We start from the raw sequence: 21,460 nt of genomic DNA on the forward strand, positions 1-21,460 counted from the left end.
ATTTGTTAGCCTATGTCCGAGTTATGAGTCTCCCATAGCTGACTATGAGACAGATAATTCCTTTAAGTTGCCATATTACCATATTCATTTTTGCAAAATTTCAGTAGTGTGAACTTTTGTGTACAAAATTTCAGTACTTTTCAATATTTGCTAAGATATGGCCAAACTACTGTTGAAGTTGCACGGTAGCTATCACAAAGACTTAAGAAATTTCAACGATTTTTATCAAACACATTGGCCCTACTAATATATTCGTTTGTGTGAAATATCAATACCAAAATTTTTATAGCTTCTGATATAAAGAAAAAAAACTTTTGAAGTTGTATGGCAGTTACCAGAAGGAGTCAATCAATTTCAATGACTTTTATCAAACACATTGGAGCTACTAATATATTCGCTTGTGTGAAATTTCAATAACACAGCTTTTGCAGTTTCTGAGATATAGCCAAATAAATTTGGAAGCTGTATGGCAAGTACCCGAACCAGTACCACGATCATAACCAATTTAAATAGAGTTTTGGCATTTACTATAATAAATCATTTATGAAAATTTTGTGAACTCAGTTGAATTCATTTTTGAGTTGCCGTTGGGACGGACAAACGGACGGACAGACAGGCGGGTGGTGGGACTCAGAACTCAACGCTGATCAAAAACATATTCTTGAGTCTATATCTCAAACCGTTACTTCTTAGCCCTACAAACGGTAAGGCAAATTTAGTACACCCTGCGAATATACGTTCATACGGGTTAAAAAAACTTAATGAGTACACATACACTTGTTTTGTATTTCTCACTTATATTTCCTATAAGCGCTCATAAATGGTATTTCCTTTGAGAGTGATTATTTTAAGAAATGATTTTTCGAAAAAATTAAATAGGACAAAAACAATATGTATTTTATCTCAGAAAAAACATTTTCATTTAAAATTCTGCCAAAAACTATGTGAATATATAATTACTACTGTCAAAAATTTAGCAGAATTCATCTAGAGCCAAATTCTTTATTCTACGCCGTAATTATGCAAGCCCTAACTTCAAGAGATTTACATCTTTGTTAAAATATGTTGTATGTTTATTAAGTCCCCAATAATAATTCCGTGGTATAATTCTAACGGAAGTTATGATGGTTTAAAAAGAACAAAAAGAGCTACGACGGTAGATCGATTTCAATAAGCCCATATTTTACATTTGAAATAATATATATGTGGGTGCACAAATGATTGTTTTAGGAATACAAACATACAAATAACAAACAAAATGCAAGATTTATTATTGAAAATCCATATTCAAAGTTTATGCATTTGCAAATGTTTAGTTTTGGTAATACATACGTTTTGAAAATTTGAATATTCTGTACTCTTGTTCTTCTGAATACTCTTGTTTAATCCTAAAACGTGCAGGGAGAGTAGGATTTAACAGGATTTTCGATTCTATGGTTGCAAAACACATTTATGACACGAATCACACAATCACGGAAGATAACTTAAAGGTATTAAAAGAGGGAAAAGGAAAACACAGGAGAGAAGTTCATGAGAGCATGCAGATATACAAATCAAACAAGCACTGCCTACTAAACACATGCGAAGGTAAGGCGGCTACTTGACTCTTTAAATTAATTATTTGACCAGCTTCAAGGTTTAAAACAGGTATAAATTTAGTTTGTAACTAATAACAAAAAAAAAGTAAAAAGAAAAATGTAGATAATTATATTAAGTCAGGTATAATATTCCTAATTTTAATAGATTTTAATTTTTATTGTTTGTTGTCTTAATTAGAAGAAAATCAGCTTTGATAAAGGGCGTATGTAACGCACGAAATATATTAGCAAAAAAAATAAATAAAAAAAAGTATTTTATTCCTAATAAAAGAAAGTTTTCCTTTCATACCAATAATAAAAAAAAAAAAAAGAATTACATTTATATGTCTTTCTAGAACGTCTCTAAGAAATGTGTGATATGCAATTTTATGGATTTCATATTATTCAATTTATCTGTGTAAAATAATCAACAAGTTTTTTGAATAAACTACGCGAATTACATAAAGAGTTTAAGTCTCCAAAGAGTTCCTTTTTGAAAAAAGCGAATCCTATTTTGGAGATTAAAACTCTTCATGTAATTCGAGTGTCTATTTACAGAACATTTATGCTCTTTAAAACAAAAAGTAGACACTTAATAAAAAAATAGATCTTCAGTAGAAATTCATTTCTATAGAAGAAAATTTATTACTTTTCACTCTCCGCTAGAATTTATAATCTGTCAAAATTCTAAAAATGCAATTTTTTCATTTATATGCGAAATGTGCCTTTAATATACAAATTTCTTATTCAGTTCGATATGGATTTCAACAAGGCGAGTTTCGAAATTTCTAATTTTCAGCAAAGAATAAAAAAATTACTTTTCCTTTGCTATACCGAAAAATTAAGAACCAAATGTTTGCTCAAAATAATTATCGATCTAAAGGAAATTATGTCTCAAATTTTAACAGCTTACACTTATTTTAAAAAGTACTTCATTACTTTTCTACAAAGTTATACAATACAAAAGTAAATATAACAGCAATTAACCTAAAAATACCTTACCTAAAAATTGTCTTTATACTTTAACTAGATTAACAAGAAATACAATTGAAATTTTATATTAGTGTAAATTTTTCGAAAATTATTAATTTAAGTTTTTCCTCATTTTCACAATTATGAAATGATTTTAACAAACCATTTTCATTACTCAGATCTAAAGCAATACAGATGAAAGGAAGTTCTGAACTTAACTTTTGTTAAGATTCAAGAGAAAAACTTAAAAAAATAAATGATTTTTAGATGAAAATAACGGCGACAATACATTCTAAAATTTCATTTTATTTATTTGGCCGCGAAATTTTTCCAACATAAAACTGTGATATTTTTCAAATTACAAAAAAAGAACTTTTAATTTTAAAGTATTTCAGAGAATTAAACTGTTTTACTATATCAAAGACAAACATCCACCTTTGCTCTAATTTTTTTACATATTGGTGTACTATACACTAGCATTCTAATAAAATTGTGCATGTGGGGGAATATATAAACATACTTGCCAGTTTTTTTGTGTCAAATAGAGAAATAATAAAGCAATCAATACATTGACATGCTTGTGTAGGCATATTTATGTATTTATATACAATTAAGTTGGAAGTTTATTCCATTTTTTGCATGAAAACATTGCGTTAAAAACTTTATAGTATGCGTTATTTTATAAGGTTTCCCCAATAGCAGGCATCTCGAACCATCTCTTAAAAGTTTTTTAAAAATAAAAAGCAATTAATAATTTTAAGGATGTCTATTTATATACACGCAGCTGAGTTTAATATCATTGCAACGTTTGTACTTAAAAGCTTTTTTTAAAAAGATTTAAAACAATATAATTTTTTTTACAATATACCGCATAATTATAACTGATATGTTTTGTAGAAGAATCCTTGTTTTGTAGAAATGCATCTTTTTCTTGGCGTTCCTTAAAAGAGCATTTTACAAAAAAGGTTTAACAACAGAACTTCAAGACCTTTTCTACAATATGCTGCTTGATTATATTTGATATATTTTTCCAGGTCTTCTTCGGAACGTTTTTCCAAGCCTAAGATCACTCACGGCTAATTATTGAAAGAATTCCTGAACAGCACTTAAAACTTTTTTTTAATAATTATATTTTATGCAATACTATGATTTTAACTGTATGATTGATATCTTTCATTTAAAGGTTCAAAAATATGTACAGGTTTTTAAAACCTTTTGTATAATATCTCACACAACCATATGATAATTTTTCTTCCTCAGTCTTCGGGAATAATTCCAAACAAAAATGTAGAACTCTGAAACCTTTTCAATCGTTTCTCATACGACTTAACAGAAAACTTTCAATTTTGACAGAAGAGGGTCTAAAAGGTTAATAAGGCCCTGAAAACTGAATTAACCTCAATTATAATCTTTTTAACAAAATTGTGCATTGGAGAACTACTATGCGACAATTTACAATTGAATAAATTCGTTTACGTATACCACAACTTTTATAGTCTCTGAGATATAGCCAAATAACTTTTTAAGTTGTATCGCAGACTCATCAGACACATTGGATCTACTAATATATTTGTTTGTGCGAAATTCTAATACCACAGTTCGAACATACGTTCGTACGGGTATATCAGAAAAACGGGATATTCTGATTTAAAAGTGAATAAAAATAAAAATGATTGAAAAGGTGAGATTACACGTTTAGGCTGTTAAGTCGCGAAATTTATATGTATAACAACCGAATTCCGGGGGTCATTTTCTTAATTGGACATCTATTCTTATTTCTGATTTCCCAATAAATTTTTGAAAGTACACGAATGAAATTTTTTGAACGCAATGATAATGAAATTTTAAAAATATTTAGATAAGAGGGAGAAAACTTCTTATTTATTTTTTTAAAGAAATTTTAAGAAATTAAGAATATTTTGGATTAAACAAATAGGGTCTTATGTAATTCTTAGGGGCAGGTCATCTCTTCTCTTTTTTGCTAGCACATAAACATAATTTAGTTATCTGATACTTAATCTTGTGATGGGACGTAAGACATCGTTGAATTCAAGTAATCAGGGGTTTACGAGAGAAAAATAATAAAAAAAATAATTAGTAACAAAATAACTGTTCAAAAAATTATTGAATTAAATCAAGTAACTTTAATAAAAAAACTCTTTTAGCCTCTTATTAAGTTTTTCTAAATTATAACGCTTAATTTTAACATGCAGTAGTTTCAACTATCAAGAATGTTCCAAAATAAATTATAAACAAGAATTACTAATACAAAACTTGTGTGAATGTATAAAAATTTATTTTCTTGGTGGGGGGCATAAGCTTTTTTGATGAAATAATATAATAAATGTTTTTAATTTAGTTCGTTATATTTTTTATTTTTCTTAGGATAAAAATATAATACATATTGATAAATTATTTTTCAGACGGGAAATAATGTATATATTGAAGGAATAAAAGTGGCAATTTGTTAGATACTGTTAGGTACTCGTTAAGGATAACACAAAGTTCTTATACAATTTAGTCGAAACAAAAATAGAAAATAATAATTTGTAATAAAAATATTTTATAGATCAATTTTCGATAGATATTTTTTCATTTTCATTTTTGTTATTTCAAGGAGACCGCAGTTTCATTAAGTAAGGCTTTTTTTTGTGCTAATTTTTAAGCTATTTAAGTTATTTGCAAAACCTAGCTACTCATATAAATTTTATTTTTGTTTTAACTTAATAATATAAACGAAAGAAAAAAAGTAAAAAAAAACTAAAAGTAAAAGAAATAACACAAAAATTAAAATTCTGTTTAGAAATATTTAAACAAATATTTTTTGAGTGAGTATAGTTTTTTGCTTTAAAATTTTAGCTTAAAACATAAATTCCTTTTATAAAAAGAAATTTTTTCTTATTAATTTCTTATTAATTAATTATTAAAATTATTAAAATAATGAAAATAACTAAAGTATGTAATAAATAACACAATAATGAAAATAAATTAAATAATAAATGACACAATATTTTATAATAGTTATGTTTATATGCATGTATAAAATAATACTATTGTGAAGTACTAAAATTTGAAGGTGTAAACTCATAAAGAAAGTGCATGTATACGAATGAATAAAAATTTAATAAAATTAATATTTGCTGTTATACAAAAAAAAATCTGATGTGATCAGCACATAACCGAGCGCAATGTGTATTGTCTAACTATGTGAAAGTGTTACAGAATATTATAAAAATGTCTGTTAAATACTTCTTTCCAATTTTTAGGACATTAGTAAGCTTATAGTGAACATACCTAGAAAAATGTAAATTTGGCTCATAGTAGAGTTTTGTGCTGCCCGAATTCCTTGAAATGCTCGCCAGTTAGTTTCGGTAACAACCAGAACTCAAATATCAAATTTCAAGAAATTCCATTAATTCGTTCCGCAGTTATGGTGAAAAATGTAAAATCGGCCCGCAGATCAGCTTTCGAGCCCTGATTGAAAAATCTACATGTTCATTGTTTTAGTACGAAGAATTTAAATATTAAATTTCAATGAAATCGGTTGATTATTTCTTTTTTTATACGCAAAAATGTATATTTGGACCGGAGTAAACGCCCAGTTTCTGATATCTGATTTCTTTCAAAAGTTAGGTGTTTCGCGGACGGTCTAGCGAAACTTATATATGAAATTTGAAATAAATCGGTTAAATATTTTCTTAAAAATGGTCAAAAATGTAAGACAGGCTCGCTAAAAAGTGCAGTTCCCGAGGCCTGATATATCCCAAAAGTTTGAGATTGAGATCCACGCGTACACACACACACCGACAGACCGACAGGTTGCTAAAAATAGTTTATTTACGCTTCCCTACTATGGAGAAGTACATTCCCACCGAAAACTCGATATGCAAAATTTGTTGCCATCGCGGTAATAACCTTAAATTATTTATTACATTACATTATTTATGTACATACAACATGTTTGTAAAAAAATTAAACAAATTGTATTGCCATGCTAATTGCGGTAAAATTAGCATGATTCCTTGTTAGTTCTAATTAGACATGAGGGCGAAGTACGGTTCGAAAAATGTTCGCTTTCATGTAAAATTAATTTGATGCCAAATCAGAATATGAATCAATTTGAAAAAAAAATTTCATTTTAATGATTTGATTACAATTTTTTATATATGTTATATTAATATGTTTTTCAACAAAGCGGATATTTATCTTTCAAAAATTTAAATATAGTTAATAAGGAAAATAAAGAAGAATTAAAGGCCTGAGTAACTATTATATATTTATATAACCTAATTTTCGAGTGAGAAGAACTATTCGGTATTGCGACGTTCAATTCTTATAGGAAAAAATTTGAGAAAAAATCCAATTCAAAAAATGAGTAATCTTATTGGAAAAATGAAATATCCATTATAAAAACGAAGAATTCTAATTTGAAAGTAAATAAAAAGTAAGTAAAATAAAGTTGGGTTAAACCAATGGTTTGTATTATAGCACTTTTCCCTTCAACAAGTGAAAATTCTGCTTTTAAATACAGTCTATGTATACCTATCACACTATTAAAATTATTTTCATTCATATACAAAACTATTACTAGGATTGCATACATTTCGGATGAACGATTTATGCAGTATTTCAAATAAAGCAAAAATTAATATGAAGTGGGGTTAAAATAATGCTCGGTTTTAAGGTTTAATTGCGTGAGTTAAGAAAAATAATTATATTTCTTAATGTCATGGAATTTACCGTTAGCTTTTTGCGTTTATAGAAATTTGAAAAAGTTTGCGGTTTCGGAAATATAAGGTGTCAAAAATTCAAATTTTACAAATTTCAAGGGTCGATAACTTGAGAGGGGGTGGAAATGGAGAAAAATTTTCTTCTAACGAAATTAACTATTTATTAATGTTTAAAAACCCCTAGAATTTGAACCTTTTACAAGCTGGGGTCTAGAAGAAAAACGACATCAAAAATTTGGAAAAAAAGGACTTTGAACGGCCATTTTGTTTTTCCAAAGTTTAACTATAGTATACCACGCTAGGGGAAGCAAGCCACTGCCTTTCTGCGTTTGAAAAATTTCAAAAATGCTTATGGTTTCATTGCAACAAATATTTAAAAAAGGCCATTTTTAGGGTTTTGGGTGGGTACAACTTCTAGAGAGGAGGAGATAGGTAAAAATTTTGTTCTACGGAAGTAAGTTTGTAGTAAAGATCTATGTACGTATAAAATTTCAGCTTTCTATCTTCAAGGATGTAGAAGTTTTGTAAACAAAAAAGTGTCCACGGACGGACGGACGGACGGACGGACAGAGTAAAACTAATAAGCACTTTTTTTCAAAAAATTTTTGGAAAAGTGCTAAAAAGTCGAGATTTATCGAAAATCGAAAAATCGGTAAGAGCTAAAAGTTAACCCATATAACATTTACCTCTATCTCCCATAGTTTTTCCAGTAAAACATATTAAATGTATTTAACAACATGCGTGTTTTAAACATTTTATTAGAACTTTGTATATTTTCGCTTATTTCTACAGAAAAAACAGTTTTTTAAATTCTCCAAAGATGCTTATTTAATGTTAGAAACAATTTAAACAATTAAGTATAAAATATTTTTACTTCTGAATTTCAGGAAATGAGAATATTTTTAACAGTCTTATTTGCTCTGGTGTTCGACGTTTACTGTCATGCCATTATTGATAATGAAATTGATAATTCAATTCAAATACATTCAGACCCCGATGAAAAAATAGATTTGTCAGAACCTCACGAATGGGTCAAATTAACTAAAGTCCCGCCAACAAATATATACCATGACAAAGGTTCGATAATAGAAATAGAGTGCGAAGCGCTAGGTACGCCGATTCCAGAAGTTCAGTGGGTACCTGGAAATGTAGTCAGAGAGGTAAAATGAAGTTATATTATTACTAATATTGTTTCATATTTAAATATGTTTGTATACTGATTCATTCGAAGTATTCGTAAAATACCTAATTTTAATTTCCCGTGAACTATCTGTTCACACAAAATTAAAATATAATATGAATATGTTTTAATTGTGAATATAGCATGTGTTTTCAGGTATCAATTAGGTAACAACAGTCTCGCACCACTTTTCTAAATCAAATTTTTTCAACGTGAAATTGTATTCATCATAAATATTAAAATCAAAGTGTATTAAGCCATTAATTTTTGGAGTCTTAAATGACTTCTTTTTGTTTAAACTGATATAGTGAACTCTATATAATTAAACTAAATCATTTCTAAGTCAAAAACGGCATTCAAAACGAATATGACTAAAAGCTGCGGTAGTCAAATTAATTGTTGAAGTTTTTATAATAGACATTGCAAGTTACATACTTCGCAAAGTGTTGATCCACGCTCCTCTTTTTTTTCCATCAAATCCTCTTTTAAAATTTATTTTACTGGAATTTAGTTTTGTATTTCTATACGTTTAAAACGAGAATCGCCCATTTAAAACGTAAAAATAAAAAGTGTACTTCATATTACCTAAAATCACTGCAATAATTACACTTTACAATGATAGTAAGTCATTGACAGTTATAAATATTCTACAACATAAAATAAACTGCTTCAATTTTTTATCTTTATAATATTGTCACTTCTTAACAAAGCATGATTTTATGTTTGACAATTATTATTACAGTAAACATTGTAATATGTTTCCGAATTCGTACCTTAATTTTTCTTAAATATATTAAAGGGTTTAAAAAAAATTTTGAAAAGTCTTGCAAAATTCAATATTTACAATGCAATAACCATTAATTCACCGAATTTCTAAAATGTTTCTTTCAAAATTTTTTAGTTGATATGATAGTATTCGCCTTAATATTCGCCTACTATTCGCTTCGCTTCTTCAATTCTATAAATATTTATGTTTATATATTAAGTAAACATGTAAAATTCATTTAGTTCGCTCAATCACTCGGGCTGACTGAATTATGTTCAAATGATGGTAGAATAAAATAATCATTATGTGAGACTATAAAACCTACAGTTTTTAAATTTTTCACAAATAAGTTTGGTAACAGCCCCACTAACCCGATAAATTCTTTTTCTTTTCGTAAAGTTACCGAGAATAATTTGATCATAACCCAGAACCTAAAAAGAAATAAAGTTGGGTCAAACCAATGGTTTGTATTGTATCACTTTTCCCTTCAACAAGTGGAAACTCTACTTTTAAATACAGTCTATGTATATCTATCACACTATTAAAATTATTTTCATTCATATACAAAACTATTAGTTAGAGTTAAGAAAAATAATTATATTTTTTAATTTCATGGAATTTACCGTTAGCTTTTGTGTTTATAAAAATTTTAAAAAGCATGCGGTTTCGGAAATATAAGGTGTCAAAAATTCAAATTTTACGAATTTAAAGAGGTGATAACTTGAGAGGGGGTTGAGATGGAAAAAATTTTTCTTCTAACGAAATAAACTATTTCTTATTGTCTAAAAGCCCCTAAAATTTCAAAGTTCTACAGTATGGGGTCTAGAAGAAAAACGAGATCAAAAATTTGGAAAAAAAGGACTTTAGGTAACAGTAAATTTTAACTGCCATTTTGTTTTTCTAAAGTTTAATTATAGTATACCACGCTAGGAGAGCAAGCCACTGCCTTTCTGCGTTTGAAAAACTTCAAAAATGCTTATGGTTTCATTGCAATAAATATTTAAAAAAGGCCATTTTTAGGGTTTTGGGAGGGTATAACTTCTAGACGGGGGGAGATAGGTAAAAATTTTGTTCTATGGAAATAAGTTTCTAGTGAAGATCCATGTATGTATGAAATTTCAGCTTTCTATCTTCAAAGGTGTAGAAGTTTTGTAAACAAAAAAGTGTCCACGGACGGACTAACGGACAGAGTGAAACTAATTAGCACTTTTTTCAAAAAATTTTTTGGAAAAGTGCTAAAAATAGATGCAATTCGAAAAACATTTTTAACAGAAAACCAATTTGAGAAAACGAATAATTTAAGCTCGATTTGACAGTTTGAAATTTTCTTGAACCTTTTTAAGAATAAACGAACAACGCTTTCACTTTTTTCGCTGGGAGCTTTTACAAATTGCTTAGCAGTTAACTTCTATCGTTTAAAATTAAAATTTAATGTTGAATATAAAATAACACATATTTGAGTTATAATGTTTACAATATGCCATAATATGTATGCATGTATCAACAATAATTTTGGTGGGTTATGGATAAAGGTTTTAAAAAACCCTTCATAATTATAGAATTTTAAGTCATGTCTCTGCGAATATTTTTTGTAGATATAGAAACTTTGTTACCACAAACTTTATATTTGCTAACTTATATAATTCATGTTAAATTACGAGAACACTGTGTTGATAAAATTAATAATTGATGTTTCTATTAATGTAGAATAATGCTGTAATGTTCTCTGGACCATCAACTTTAGTTAAAGTCCGCTCAGTATTAATAGTTGAACGTTTGAAGCACACTAAAACATTTTCATGCGTAGCAACAGCAGCTGGTAAGCAAGTTATTGCATCAACAACGGTACACACGAAGAAAATAGAAACATCAATCAACGATGTCACACAAATGAGATACGAACCACGAAAACCAAAAATAATTTATAACTACTCATTATATTTAGAGACAGTTGGGTCAACTATATTATTACCTTGCAAAATAGCACCAAATCGTCTAAAAATTGAAAAAATTTGGCTCGATTCAAGTGGTAACGTTATATCAGGCGAGAATTCAAGGTTCAAAATTAACAGCAGCGGTGACTTAATAATTTTTGATTTGAAATGGGATGACATGGGTGCGTATAAATGTGTTGCAGAAAATTCAATTGGCCGTGATGCAGCTGACACATTTGTATATCCAGCATTGGTAAGAAAAATAGTTTAAGATATTATTGCCAAAATTTTTAATTTATATAACAAAATAGGAATTAGACATGTGAGATATATCTAATAATACTATTTGTGCCAATATTAATAAGTCGGAGCTTAATATCAAGTTGTAGCTTGATATTGTTATCATACATGCAACCATGTAATAAACAAAATTTCTGATAAACTTTATTTCAGCAATGATTTAATTTCTTTTGGCATTTAATGTTTGTACTTTGCATTATTTTAATTCGGGATTCTTAGGGGTTCGGGTAATGTTAGGGGGTTTTTGAATTGCGCATTCATATACTTTTTTCGTTAATAAATCTACCATTTATAGCCATTACCATTATTCTAAGCCGAAAGAGCCTGAAATTGTAATAATACGTCAGATTTTTACAGTCTATAGGATTTCTGATGAATCGGTCAAGCTTCATGTGCAATATATTTTATAGATGTATAAAAACAAATAATGAGGCATTTATGAGCTTCATATGTGTAGTTGTTCGCAACTAAGCGTGCGTTTGACGGTTTTTTAGAGTATACAGATAAAAAATATTAGAAAATTAGCGCTTGTTTAACAGCTATCCTTTTGCAAATTCTGTCTAAGCAAAAAAACAACAATATTCCTTACATTATAATTTAAATTCGTCTGCCAGATTTTTCATTGATGATTTTTATTTTACAGAAATTTCTAAAGGCGATAAAGTTCACAACAAATTGCTAACCCTTATCCCCAAACATTTTGTTTCTTACTTTCATTTAAATTTTGATATATGTATGTATTTGATATATATATGTACATATGGATTTTCATTATATTTAGTACGGATTTCTAAGACCGCGAATTTTAAATTTTGATGCTTTTACTTACTACTTCATAAGATTGCAAAAACATACTATAAAAATATTTAGTTCTAATATCGGAACTAAATACTAAAATTATTATATCCAATGTGATTGATTATACCCAATATACCAAATTTGATTAAGTTACTCAACATTCAGTTTCAAAAACTTCTCTTCAAATTTTTGATACTAAAATCTATCTACCTCCATACAGGGCAGGAGCAACGATGTCGAATCAAAGGCCTCAAATTCTCCCAGGTTATGTAAACGCATACTATTCCCCATGCCTAAATCCCAAATAGTTAAATAGCCTAGACGAAGAATTAAGTTTTCGGACGGGATGAAACAGCCCCGAAGGTTCATTTCTGTAAATTCTGAATATGATGAGATAAAAAGTAGTACAAACCTTTCCAATAAGGTATCGGATTGTATCTTTCCAAATATGGTCGATACGCCAATTCCGCAATAATGCTGAAACTTTCTGCAATCTACTACAATGTGATATAGCAAAAAGAAAGCAAACCTTCTTCTTCCCGTTTTGTCAAAATTTTCTTTGCCGTCCTAATAGCAAAAATTAAATTTGCACTGAAATTGCTAAATAAAAAAATTTTCATTTAATTTTTTTGTAACTTAAATCATCTGATAATAATTTTATCTCTTAAGTATTTTTGAAATTGCTACATTACATTAGATTTGCATTAAGTATAGATGCAAATTTATATATTATCTTGAAATAATAGATGCATTTGAAAATACTTTTATATGTTATTATTTTTCTACTAAATCATTTTTATCGGTGGTGCTGTTCGTTCAATATAGAAATATAAAATTTTATACGCAAAAAAGTTTTCTTAAAACATTATTTTTCTGGAACATAGTTTTTATCAGTACTACTCGCCTTTCAAATTTTACCTCATCAGTACTCAGAATGCAACAATTTTTATGATAATCTAAAACTTAAAATTTTTAAAATAAATGACTTATTTTTTTTAATAATAATCTCATAAAATTTTACAATAAACAACTCCTGATATTCATATGTATGTATGTAACTTAAATGAAGTTAAAAAACTTTTTAATGTTCGACTTTATAATTGTGTAAAATGGTTTGTTCATTGTACGTTAACAACTAAGCGGAACTTATATATGTATACAAATATATAAGGCAATAAATTAGATCTCTAGTTCAAATCTATTTGTCTTATTATTTAAACTAATGAATTATTTGATATAATAATTACTTACAATAATTAAAATAAAAAAAATAAAATCATTTACATGTATACATTTTCATTTCAGAACGACGATTAGTTCCTGACTGTCAAGTAACATCAGTTTAACATTATTAGATCAATTTATAGAATTAAAATATCGAATCATAAATGTGAACTTGTTGTGGTGGCTTTATCCTTTGATGTGGTTTTTAGAACATATGTTAAGGAATGTCTACTAATAATGAAATTTTATCTGACAAAATAATTTTTCGAGAAATAAATAAAATGTCCTTTTACAACGGATAAAAAAAAAGCAGTTTTTTGTTTAAGTAGGCACCAAGTCGAGCCACGTCGATCTTTTACTTAAATAGTCTTCAATTCCAAATGACTTTAAAGGCAATAAAATTTCCTATATGCATATGTTATCAAAATGTGCGTAATTGATGCACATGTATAAGTATTTTTAATCGGATCACCACTCAATTTTAATTTTTAAATCTTTCAAATAAATTCGTCTTTTTTAATTGATCATGTACATATATTTTTCGTTTTGTTATTATTTTACAGAAATTTTTTCATAAATTTTTATTTCCAATATTTCGACTAATGCCATATATGTATGTACATATATCTACCCCACCAAGCTGAAATTATTTTCCGATATTTTGAATCATTAAAAAATTACAAAAACAATAATTCCTAATGTTTTTTATTTTCGAAGTATGCCGATTGAAATATTTTTTTTATGTTTTTTGTGAAATTTTCAAGTATTCTTTGTGATTGTCACTTTATTTAGTATAGTTTTAAAAATGATTTAGATTGTTAATATTTTTTGTTTTTTAATATCTTTTTAAATCCAATTTCTTCTTCAAAAACTTTACTCTTTAATACAGTACCCTACCCTTCCATTTGAATGCATTTTTCAAATAGAATTTACCAAGCAATTTTTTGGAATTTAAATTTTAAATTTAAAAAAATATGTATGTAGAACCAGGTGAGCTTAGAATTTTGACCAATTTGCGACACCCTTGTTTTTACTGCAAAAAAGTAAATTTTCGTACCAGTCCTAATTTTCAAATTTTAAAACAATATTTTTGTTTTTTTTTATAAAGAAGAAGAATATCGAATCATTTTGTAATGACAATTTTGAAGAAAAATTATAATAAAAAGAAAATAGAAAGAAAAATTCCAATATTTAATGACTTTTTTAATATTAGAAATTTGTTGAAATTTTAGGATAAGGCTATTTAGGCTATTTTGTTAATCTGATGGGAGCTAATTCAGCCGATGACGAAATAGCCATATATTAATATATGTAATGTGAAAACATAAAATATTTACATAAAAATATATTTAATTTATAACATAAATTTTAGTTAACGAAATTTAATCAAAAATTAGAAAAGATAGATTTGGCCATGTCTACTTTCTGATATCTGTACGAATCACATTTTTTATGATATCTTTACGTTTTTCAGAAGCTATTTGACAATTAATAAATACTCACTACTAACATTTTTCTAAATGGTCCTATTACTTAACTTGGTTTAACTTGGTTTGTGTACTATTTGTTATTTATAATGCCCTAATTTTTTTAAAATAATAGCCTTACTACAGCACTCGTTTATGCAAAGTTCAAATACTGTAAGCTTTATAGTTACTGAGATATGACCAAATTATTTAAAGAGTTGTATGGCTCCTACTGCAAGATACTATACAAACACAACCAAATTTTAAAACAATAATTTACCTGTTACTCTATTAATTTATGAACAATTTTAATACAGTTAAGTTTACAGTTCCTGAAATATTGCTAAATAATAAAATATTAGATTTTTATGACACTATTATGTTGTTTTGCTTTGTAACCGTTTTTATTTTGCAACATCGTAATATAAAATTACTACTCCATTTGCAACGATAAGAAAAAGATATCTGGAATATGGACATAAGTACAGTAAAACACGGTGGCTTGTACTTTTTTCGATTTTTTCATATAAAAAAATTCATTTAAGTGGAATTCGGATAAGTGCACAACACTTAGAAACCAAAGTTTAGTTTAGAACCAGTTTTTAATAAATTCAATTCTTTGACATTGGAGGTAATTTTTTAAGTCGAATTCGTATAAGTGGAAAACACGCTTTAGTGGACAAAATTTTCTTGGCTGATCGATTTCCACTTAACCGTGTTTTACTGTATATATTTTTATCAGCGTCGAATTCGGAGTTGAATCAACTATGTATTTCCGTCCATTTACCGCAACGATATATCGAAAATCCATTAAGCTAGGGTAACCAAATTAGAGTCTACACTTTTATAGAGTCTACCAAACGACTTTATGGAAGCTTCACGGATATGTTTGACCTATAACTGGACACACATCTGCCAAATTTCATGAATCTAACTTTATTATTCGTTTAATTATTTAAAATTACATTTTGGAGTTACATGGCAGCTACTCGAACCTGTCAAGCCATTTCATTAAAATTGTTAGAACATATGTAAAGTGCAATTGGACACATCTTTGCAAACTTTGATTTTAATATTTTTATTAGTTTTTTAAATATTTATCAGTTTCTTCGAATTGGCTAAGTTACAATAGCAACCGTCCATGACAGAAAAGAAAAAACTTGTGAAAGTTTGGTGTCGGTTGCAATATTCCTTTTTGAGTTGTCGCTCGATCGGACGGACGGGCGGATATAGCTAAACCAACGCAGAACTTTACATTGAGCAAGAATGTATGTATATATATGCCCATACCGGAGACGACTCCTTCAAGTGGCTACAAACTCCATACAAGAATAATGCAATCGACACCAAACTTTCACAAGTTTTTTCTTTTGTGTCAAGGACGAACTCTATTGTTATTGGACTACAACTCCAAGAGTTTATTTTAAATATTTCAAAAACTAATAAAGCTATAAATATAAAATACATGTATACATGTGTCCATATGGTCTAAAAATTATAATGGGATAATGGGATATTTCTGACGTTTTAGAGAAATTGCTTGACAGGTTCCGGTACCTGCCATGCAACTCCAAAAGCTAACTTAAAATATTTGGAAAAATAATAAAGTCAGATTCATGAAACTTGGCAGTTATTTGTCGAGTTATACCTCAGTTGTATTTCTGAAGTTTTGGTGGAATTGCTTGACAGGTTCGAGTAGCTCCCATACAAGTCTAAACGCTTATTTTAAATATTTGGAAAAATAATAAAAACAGATTCAAGAGACTTGGCAGTCGTGTGTCCAATTATATGTCAGACATATTTCTGAAGTTTTGATGGAATTACTTGACAGGTTCGAGCAGCTCCCATACAAGTCAAAAAGCTTATTCTAAATATTTGGAAAAATAATAAAGTCAGATTCATGAATTTGGCAGTTGTGTGTTATAATAAGATACCATAATATGATATTATACTTTTTGTAAACATGTTGATTTACATCAAAAAATAATCTGATACGAACACATGACCGCAAGATATTGACTACTTTTGCTAAAATGTTGCATGAGATTACGAAAATGCCTTTTAAATACCCCTCACAAATTTTAGGGAGGCTAATACGCTTTTAGTTATCATACCTAGAAAAATATATGTTTAGCTCTTATCAAAGGCTCATTTTATGCTAACCATTTGGTCCCTGAAAAATTTGTCATTAAGTTTCGGTAGCAAACAAAACTAAAACTTTTAATTTTAAGAAATTCCATGAATTAGCTTCATAGATATGATAATAAATCCCCTTGTTCGGTTTCCGAGCTCTGACATTTCCAAAAAATCTATAAGTTCATGGTGTTAACACCCCGAATGTAAAAATTAAATTTCACGGAAATTGGGTGATTTTTTCTCTTTACATTCGCAAAAATTTAAACTTGGCCCGTTTTTTTTGTTTTATTTACTTTATAATTACATTACGTCGAATGTGTCGCTGTAAACGAATTGAACCCTAATTATTATATGCATTTGTATACATTTACAAATACATTATTTTCTATTATCAAATAATATAAATGCATAAAAATATTTTTGGCTACTTAAGTTTATGAGTAAAACCAAACATAAACAAGTAAAAACGTTTCAGTCGGTATAAACCGATTGAATTATACCCTTTCGTTATTGTGTAGCAATTACTCGAATCTGTGAAATCATTCTATAGAAACTTCACGGATATGTCTGACCTATAATTGGACATCCGACTGCCAAGTTTCATGAATCTGACTTTATTATTTTTCCAAATATTTAAAGTTAGCTTTTTGAGTTGTATGGCAAGTACCTGAACCTGTCAAGCAATTCCATTAAAACTTCACAAATATATCTGATCTGATACTTGGACACACAACTGCCAAATTCATGAATCTGATTTTATTATTTTTCCAAATATTTAGAATAAGCTCTTGGACTTGTATGGGAGCTGCTCGAACCTGTCAAGCAATTCCATCAAAACTTCAGAAATATGTCTGACATATAATTGGACACACGACTGCCAAGTCTCTTGAATCTGACTTTATTATTTTTCCAAATATTTAAAATAAGCTTTTAGACTTGTATGGAAGCTACTCGAACCTGTCAAGCAATTCCACCAAAACCTTAGAAATACAACTGACCTATAACTCGACAAATAACTGCCAAGTTTCATGAATCTGACTTTATTATTTTTCCAAATATTTCAAATTAGCTTCTGCAGTTGTACGGCAGGTACCCGACCCTGTCAAGCAATTCCTCTAAAACTTCAGAAATATATTTGACCTATAATTGGACACATGACTGCCAAGTTTCATGAATATGACTTTATTATTTTGCTGAATATAAAAAATTTGCTGTTGGAGTTGTATGGCAGCCACCCGAACCTGTCAAGCAATTCCTCTAAAACTTCAGAAATATATCTAATCTATAATCTGACACACAACTGCCAAGTTTCATAAATCTAACTTTATTATTTTTCCAAATATTAAGAATAAGCTTTTAGACTTGTATGGGAACTACTCGAACCTGTCAAGTAATCCCACCAAAACTTTAGAAATATGTGTGACATATAATTGGACACACGACTGCCAAGTCTCTTGAATCTGACTTTATTATTTTTCCAAATATTTAAAATAAGCTTTTAGACTTCTATGGAAGCTACTCGAACCTGTCAAGCAATTCCACCAAAACCTTAGAAATACAACTGACCTATAACTCGACAAATAACTGCCAAGTTTCATGAATCTGACTTTATTATTTTTCCAAATATTTCAAATTAGCTTCTGCAGTTGTACGGCAGGTACCCGACCCTGTCAAGCAATTCCTCTAAAACTTCAGAAATATATTTGACCTATAATTGGACACATGACTGCCAAGTTTCATGAATATGACTTTATTATTTTGCTGAATATAAAAAATTTGCTGTTGGAGTTGTATGGCAGCTACCCGAACCCGTTGTCCAAATTAATCCAATAACAATAGGGTTCGTCCTTGGCACAAAAGAAAAAACTTATGAAAGTTTGGTGTCGATTGCATTATTCGTTTTTGAGTTATCGTGCGATCGGACGGACGGACGGACATGTCTAAGTCGACGAAGAATTTTACGCTGAACAAGAATATTATATATATGTCCATACCGCAGATGACTCCTTCAAGTAGTTACAAACTCCATACCAAAGTTAATATACCCTTCACGAAGTGCAGGGTATAAAAATACTTTTTCGAGTGTTACTTTATTTCATTTGTGTTAATATGACTCACGCTTGAATTATATTTCTTTGCTGATTTTATTCATTTTGCAGAAAATGATTAACAAAACAATAATATTAATAATAAATTATACAGTAACGGATGTTATAGCCTCTGCGCTGCGTAACAGGCTTATTAAAAGTATGAGAAAATAAACATAACACAAAAATAAAAAAGTTCTGCAAGAAATCTGTATACGTTCAATTTACGAGTATAATATGATATACATACCTAAAATGTTGGCACAATTCAGAACTGTTTTTGTTTGTTTTTTTCGTTTTCTTTTTCTATGTTATTCTTCCGAAGATAAGGAATATAAGCGAAAACACTCGATGGTTGCGGCATCGGATTTGGCTTGTATAATATAATATTATGTAGATGAAGTTTGGAGTTTTCTGAGCAACATTAAAATTTAAAAATTAATTTAAAATTTAAAAATTAAAATTCCGAAAATAGAAACATAAACTAGAATTTTGATAAAGATAATAAATAAAATTATTATAAAGAAATCGTATCAGTTTTTCTATTTCCTGACGAGGAAATTTAGGTAAATTTTTTATACAAACCAAGAAATAAATTATACGTTTTATGTTATTTTTTGAAACACAAACCGAGAAACAAATAATATTTGAAAATACAATGATCTCACACATTTTGGGTTCGAAAAATCGAAATAGTCTTAACATAAATAAATGTCAGCTTTCATCACAGTATCAGATGTTTTGTGGCATCTGAATATTAATGCTTCACTTGTTATTGTTTTGAATATTATGTTTCTTCAGTAAGCTTTAAAAAAATATACATACAGAATTTATGTACGTGTGTACTTAAAATTTTATTTTTCTTGTTCCAACCGAAAAACTGTAAAATGCTAAAATCTAATACATTCATATGAACATACATATATTCGAATAAAATTATTATTTTGTTTTTGCCTAAACCTTTTCTTTATTTGAAAAATTGCATTTATATGTACATGCATACACATATTTGAATACAATTATTTTTTTGTTTTTGCCTAAACCTTTTCTTTATTTGAAAAATTTAATTTTATATGTTCACCTACATTTTTAAAAAAAAAGATATACATTCATAATTATGTATGTTTGTACTTAAAATTTAATTTCTAATTGTTCCTACAAAAAATTTCAAAAAGTTCAATTCTAATACATCCACATTCCAATACATTCATATGTTCGAAAGCTTAAAAAAAAATTTGTTAGAAAGCTTAAAAAAAATATACATACTTGTAGAATTTTCTTAGTTAGTGGTTGAATTTAAGATAGTTCTCAATTTCGGAGTTATAATATTTAAGAAAAAGAACAATAACTATATTTAAACTTTTAAAGTTAATAATTCTTCACTGATTTATTTTTGAGTAACTTTAAATAACAACTTTACTTTAATTTAAATATCTAAAACAAAATTTAATTCTTAATTTATATTTTACCAATAAGAGGTACTATTTGTTGCAGAAGCCAATTACAGAATGACCTTTTTAGTTATTTGAAAGAATTTAAGAAAAGTTACAATTCATACGAGCTGTTTAAAATTTACAGTTACAAACAAAAAGTCTACAAAACTTAAGCTTGGTTTACGGTACTCAAATAAATGTCAAAATAATGTGAAATGTACTGAAATTGCTGAAGGCTAAGAAAAGAGGTCCTACAATCGGCCATGCTAAAAAAAGTTTTTTGCCCGGTAACGGTTAGAAGTAGATTACCTTTTAATGTTCTGGTATACATAACCCTCGTTTTCGTTTTCATCTTCGGAAGACTCCTCAGACTCATAGCTTTCATCTCTCCACGGTTTCATGTAATGTGGTACTGTGCTTGTGGTTGTTTTTTTGACCCTCTTGATTGCTAACTTTCTCAACTTGGTACCTTTCATTTGGGTTTTGTTTTGTTACTCTATAAGAACCTAAAAACTTTGCAAATAATTTTGTGTTATTAGTACATTGTGTGCGTTTGATCACTACAAGATCTCCAACATCATATTTATAAGCTGCTTTTCTTTTTTTATTGTATGTTTTTTGATTTTCTTCTTGAATCTTTTTATCTTGATTCTTCTCTTATAATCTCTCAATTAGTCTCGAACAATATAAGAATTTCTTCATTTACTGCTTCGTTTACCTAATTTTCTATCGGTTAGTATACATTTAATACAATTTTTCCTGCATCTTTCGATATTCTGTCTCAGGTTATCTACATAGTATTCTCTTGAAATTAATTCTTCTAACTTTTTGACACCGAAATGTTCATCTTCATGTTG

The 21,460-nt window shown here is 28.3% G+C and overlaps 1 protein-coding gene across 2 annotated transcripts; it reads left to right on the forward strand.

Moving 5' to 3' along the window:
* The first annotated feature begins 5,049 nt into the window (after positions 1-5,049).
* On the forward strand, positions 5,050-13,768 carry LOC129613889 (neural/ectodermal development factor IMP-L2-like). 2 transcript variants are annotated; one of them, XM_055528198.1, is made up of 4 exons: positions 5,050-5,185; positions 8,167-8,439; positions 10,933-11,412; positions 13,563-13,768. In XM_055528198.1, exons 2-4 carry the CDS (start codon positions 8,170-8,172, stop codon positions 13,572-13,574), a joined length of 762 nt encoding a protein of 253 aa, XP_055384173.1. In that variant the 5' UTR covers positions 5,050-5,185; positions 8,167-8,169; the 3' UTR covers positions 13,575-13,768. The 2 variants fall into 2 exon arrangements, with proteins under 2 accessions (XP_055384173.1, XP_055384174.1); XM_055528199.1 differs by lacking the exon at positions 5,050-5,185 and adding an exon at positions 5,245-5,377.
* The last annotated feature ends 7,692 nt before the right edge of the window (positions 13,769-21,460 follow it).

This window comes from Condylostylus longicornis, unplaced genomic scaffold (assembly GCF_029603195.1).
Source record: "Condylostylus longicornis isolate FDR11 unplaced genomic scaffold, ASM2960319v2 ptg000094l, whole genome shotgun sequence".
Taxonomy (NCBI): domain Eukaryota; kingdom Metazoa; phylum Arthropoda; class Insecta; order Diptera; family Dolichopodidae; genus Condylostylus; species Condylostylus longicornis.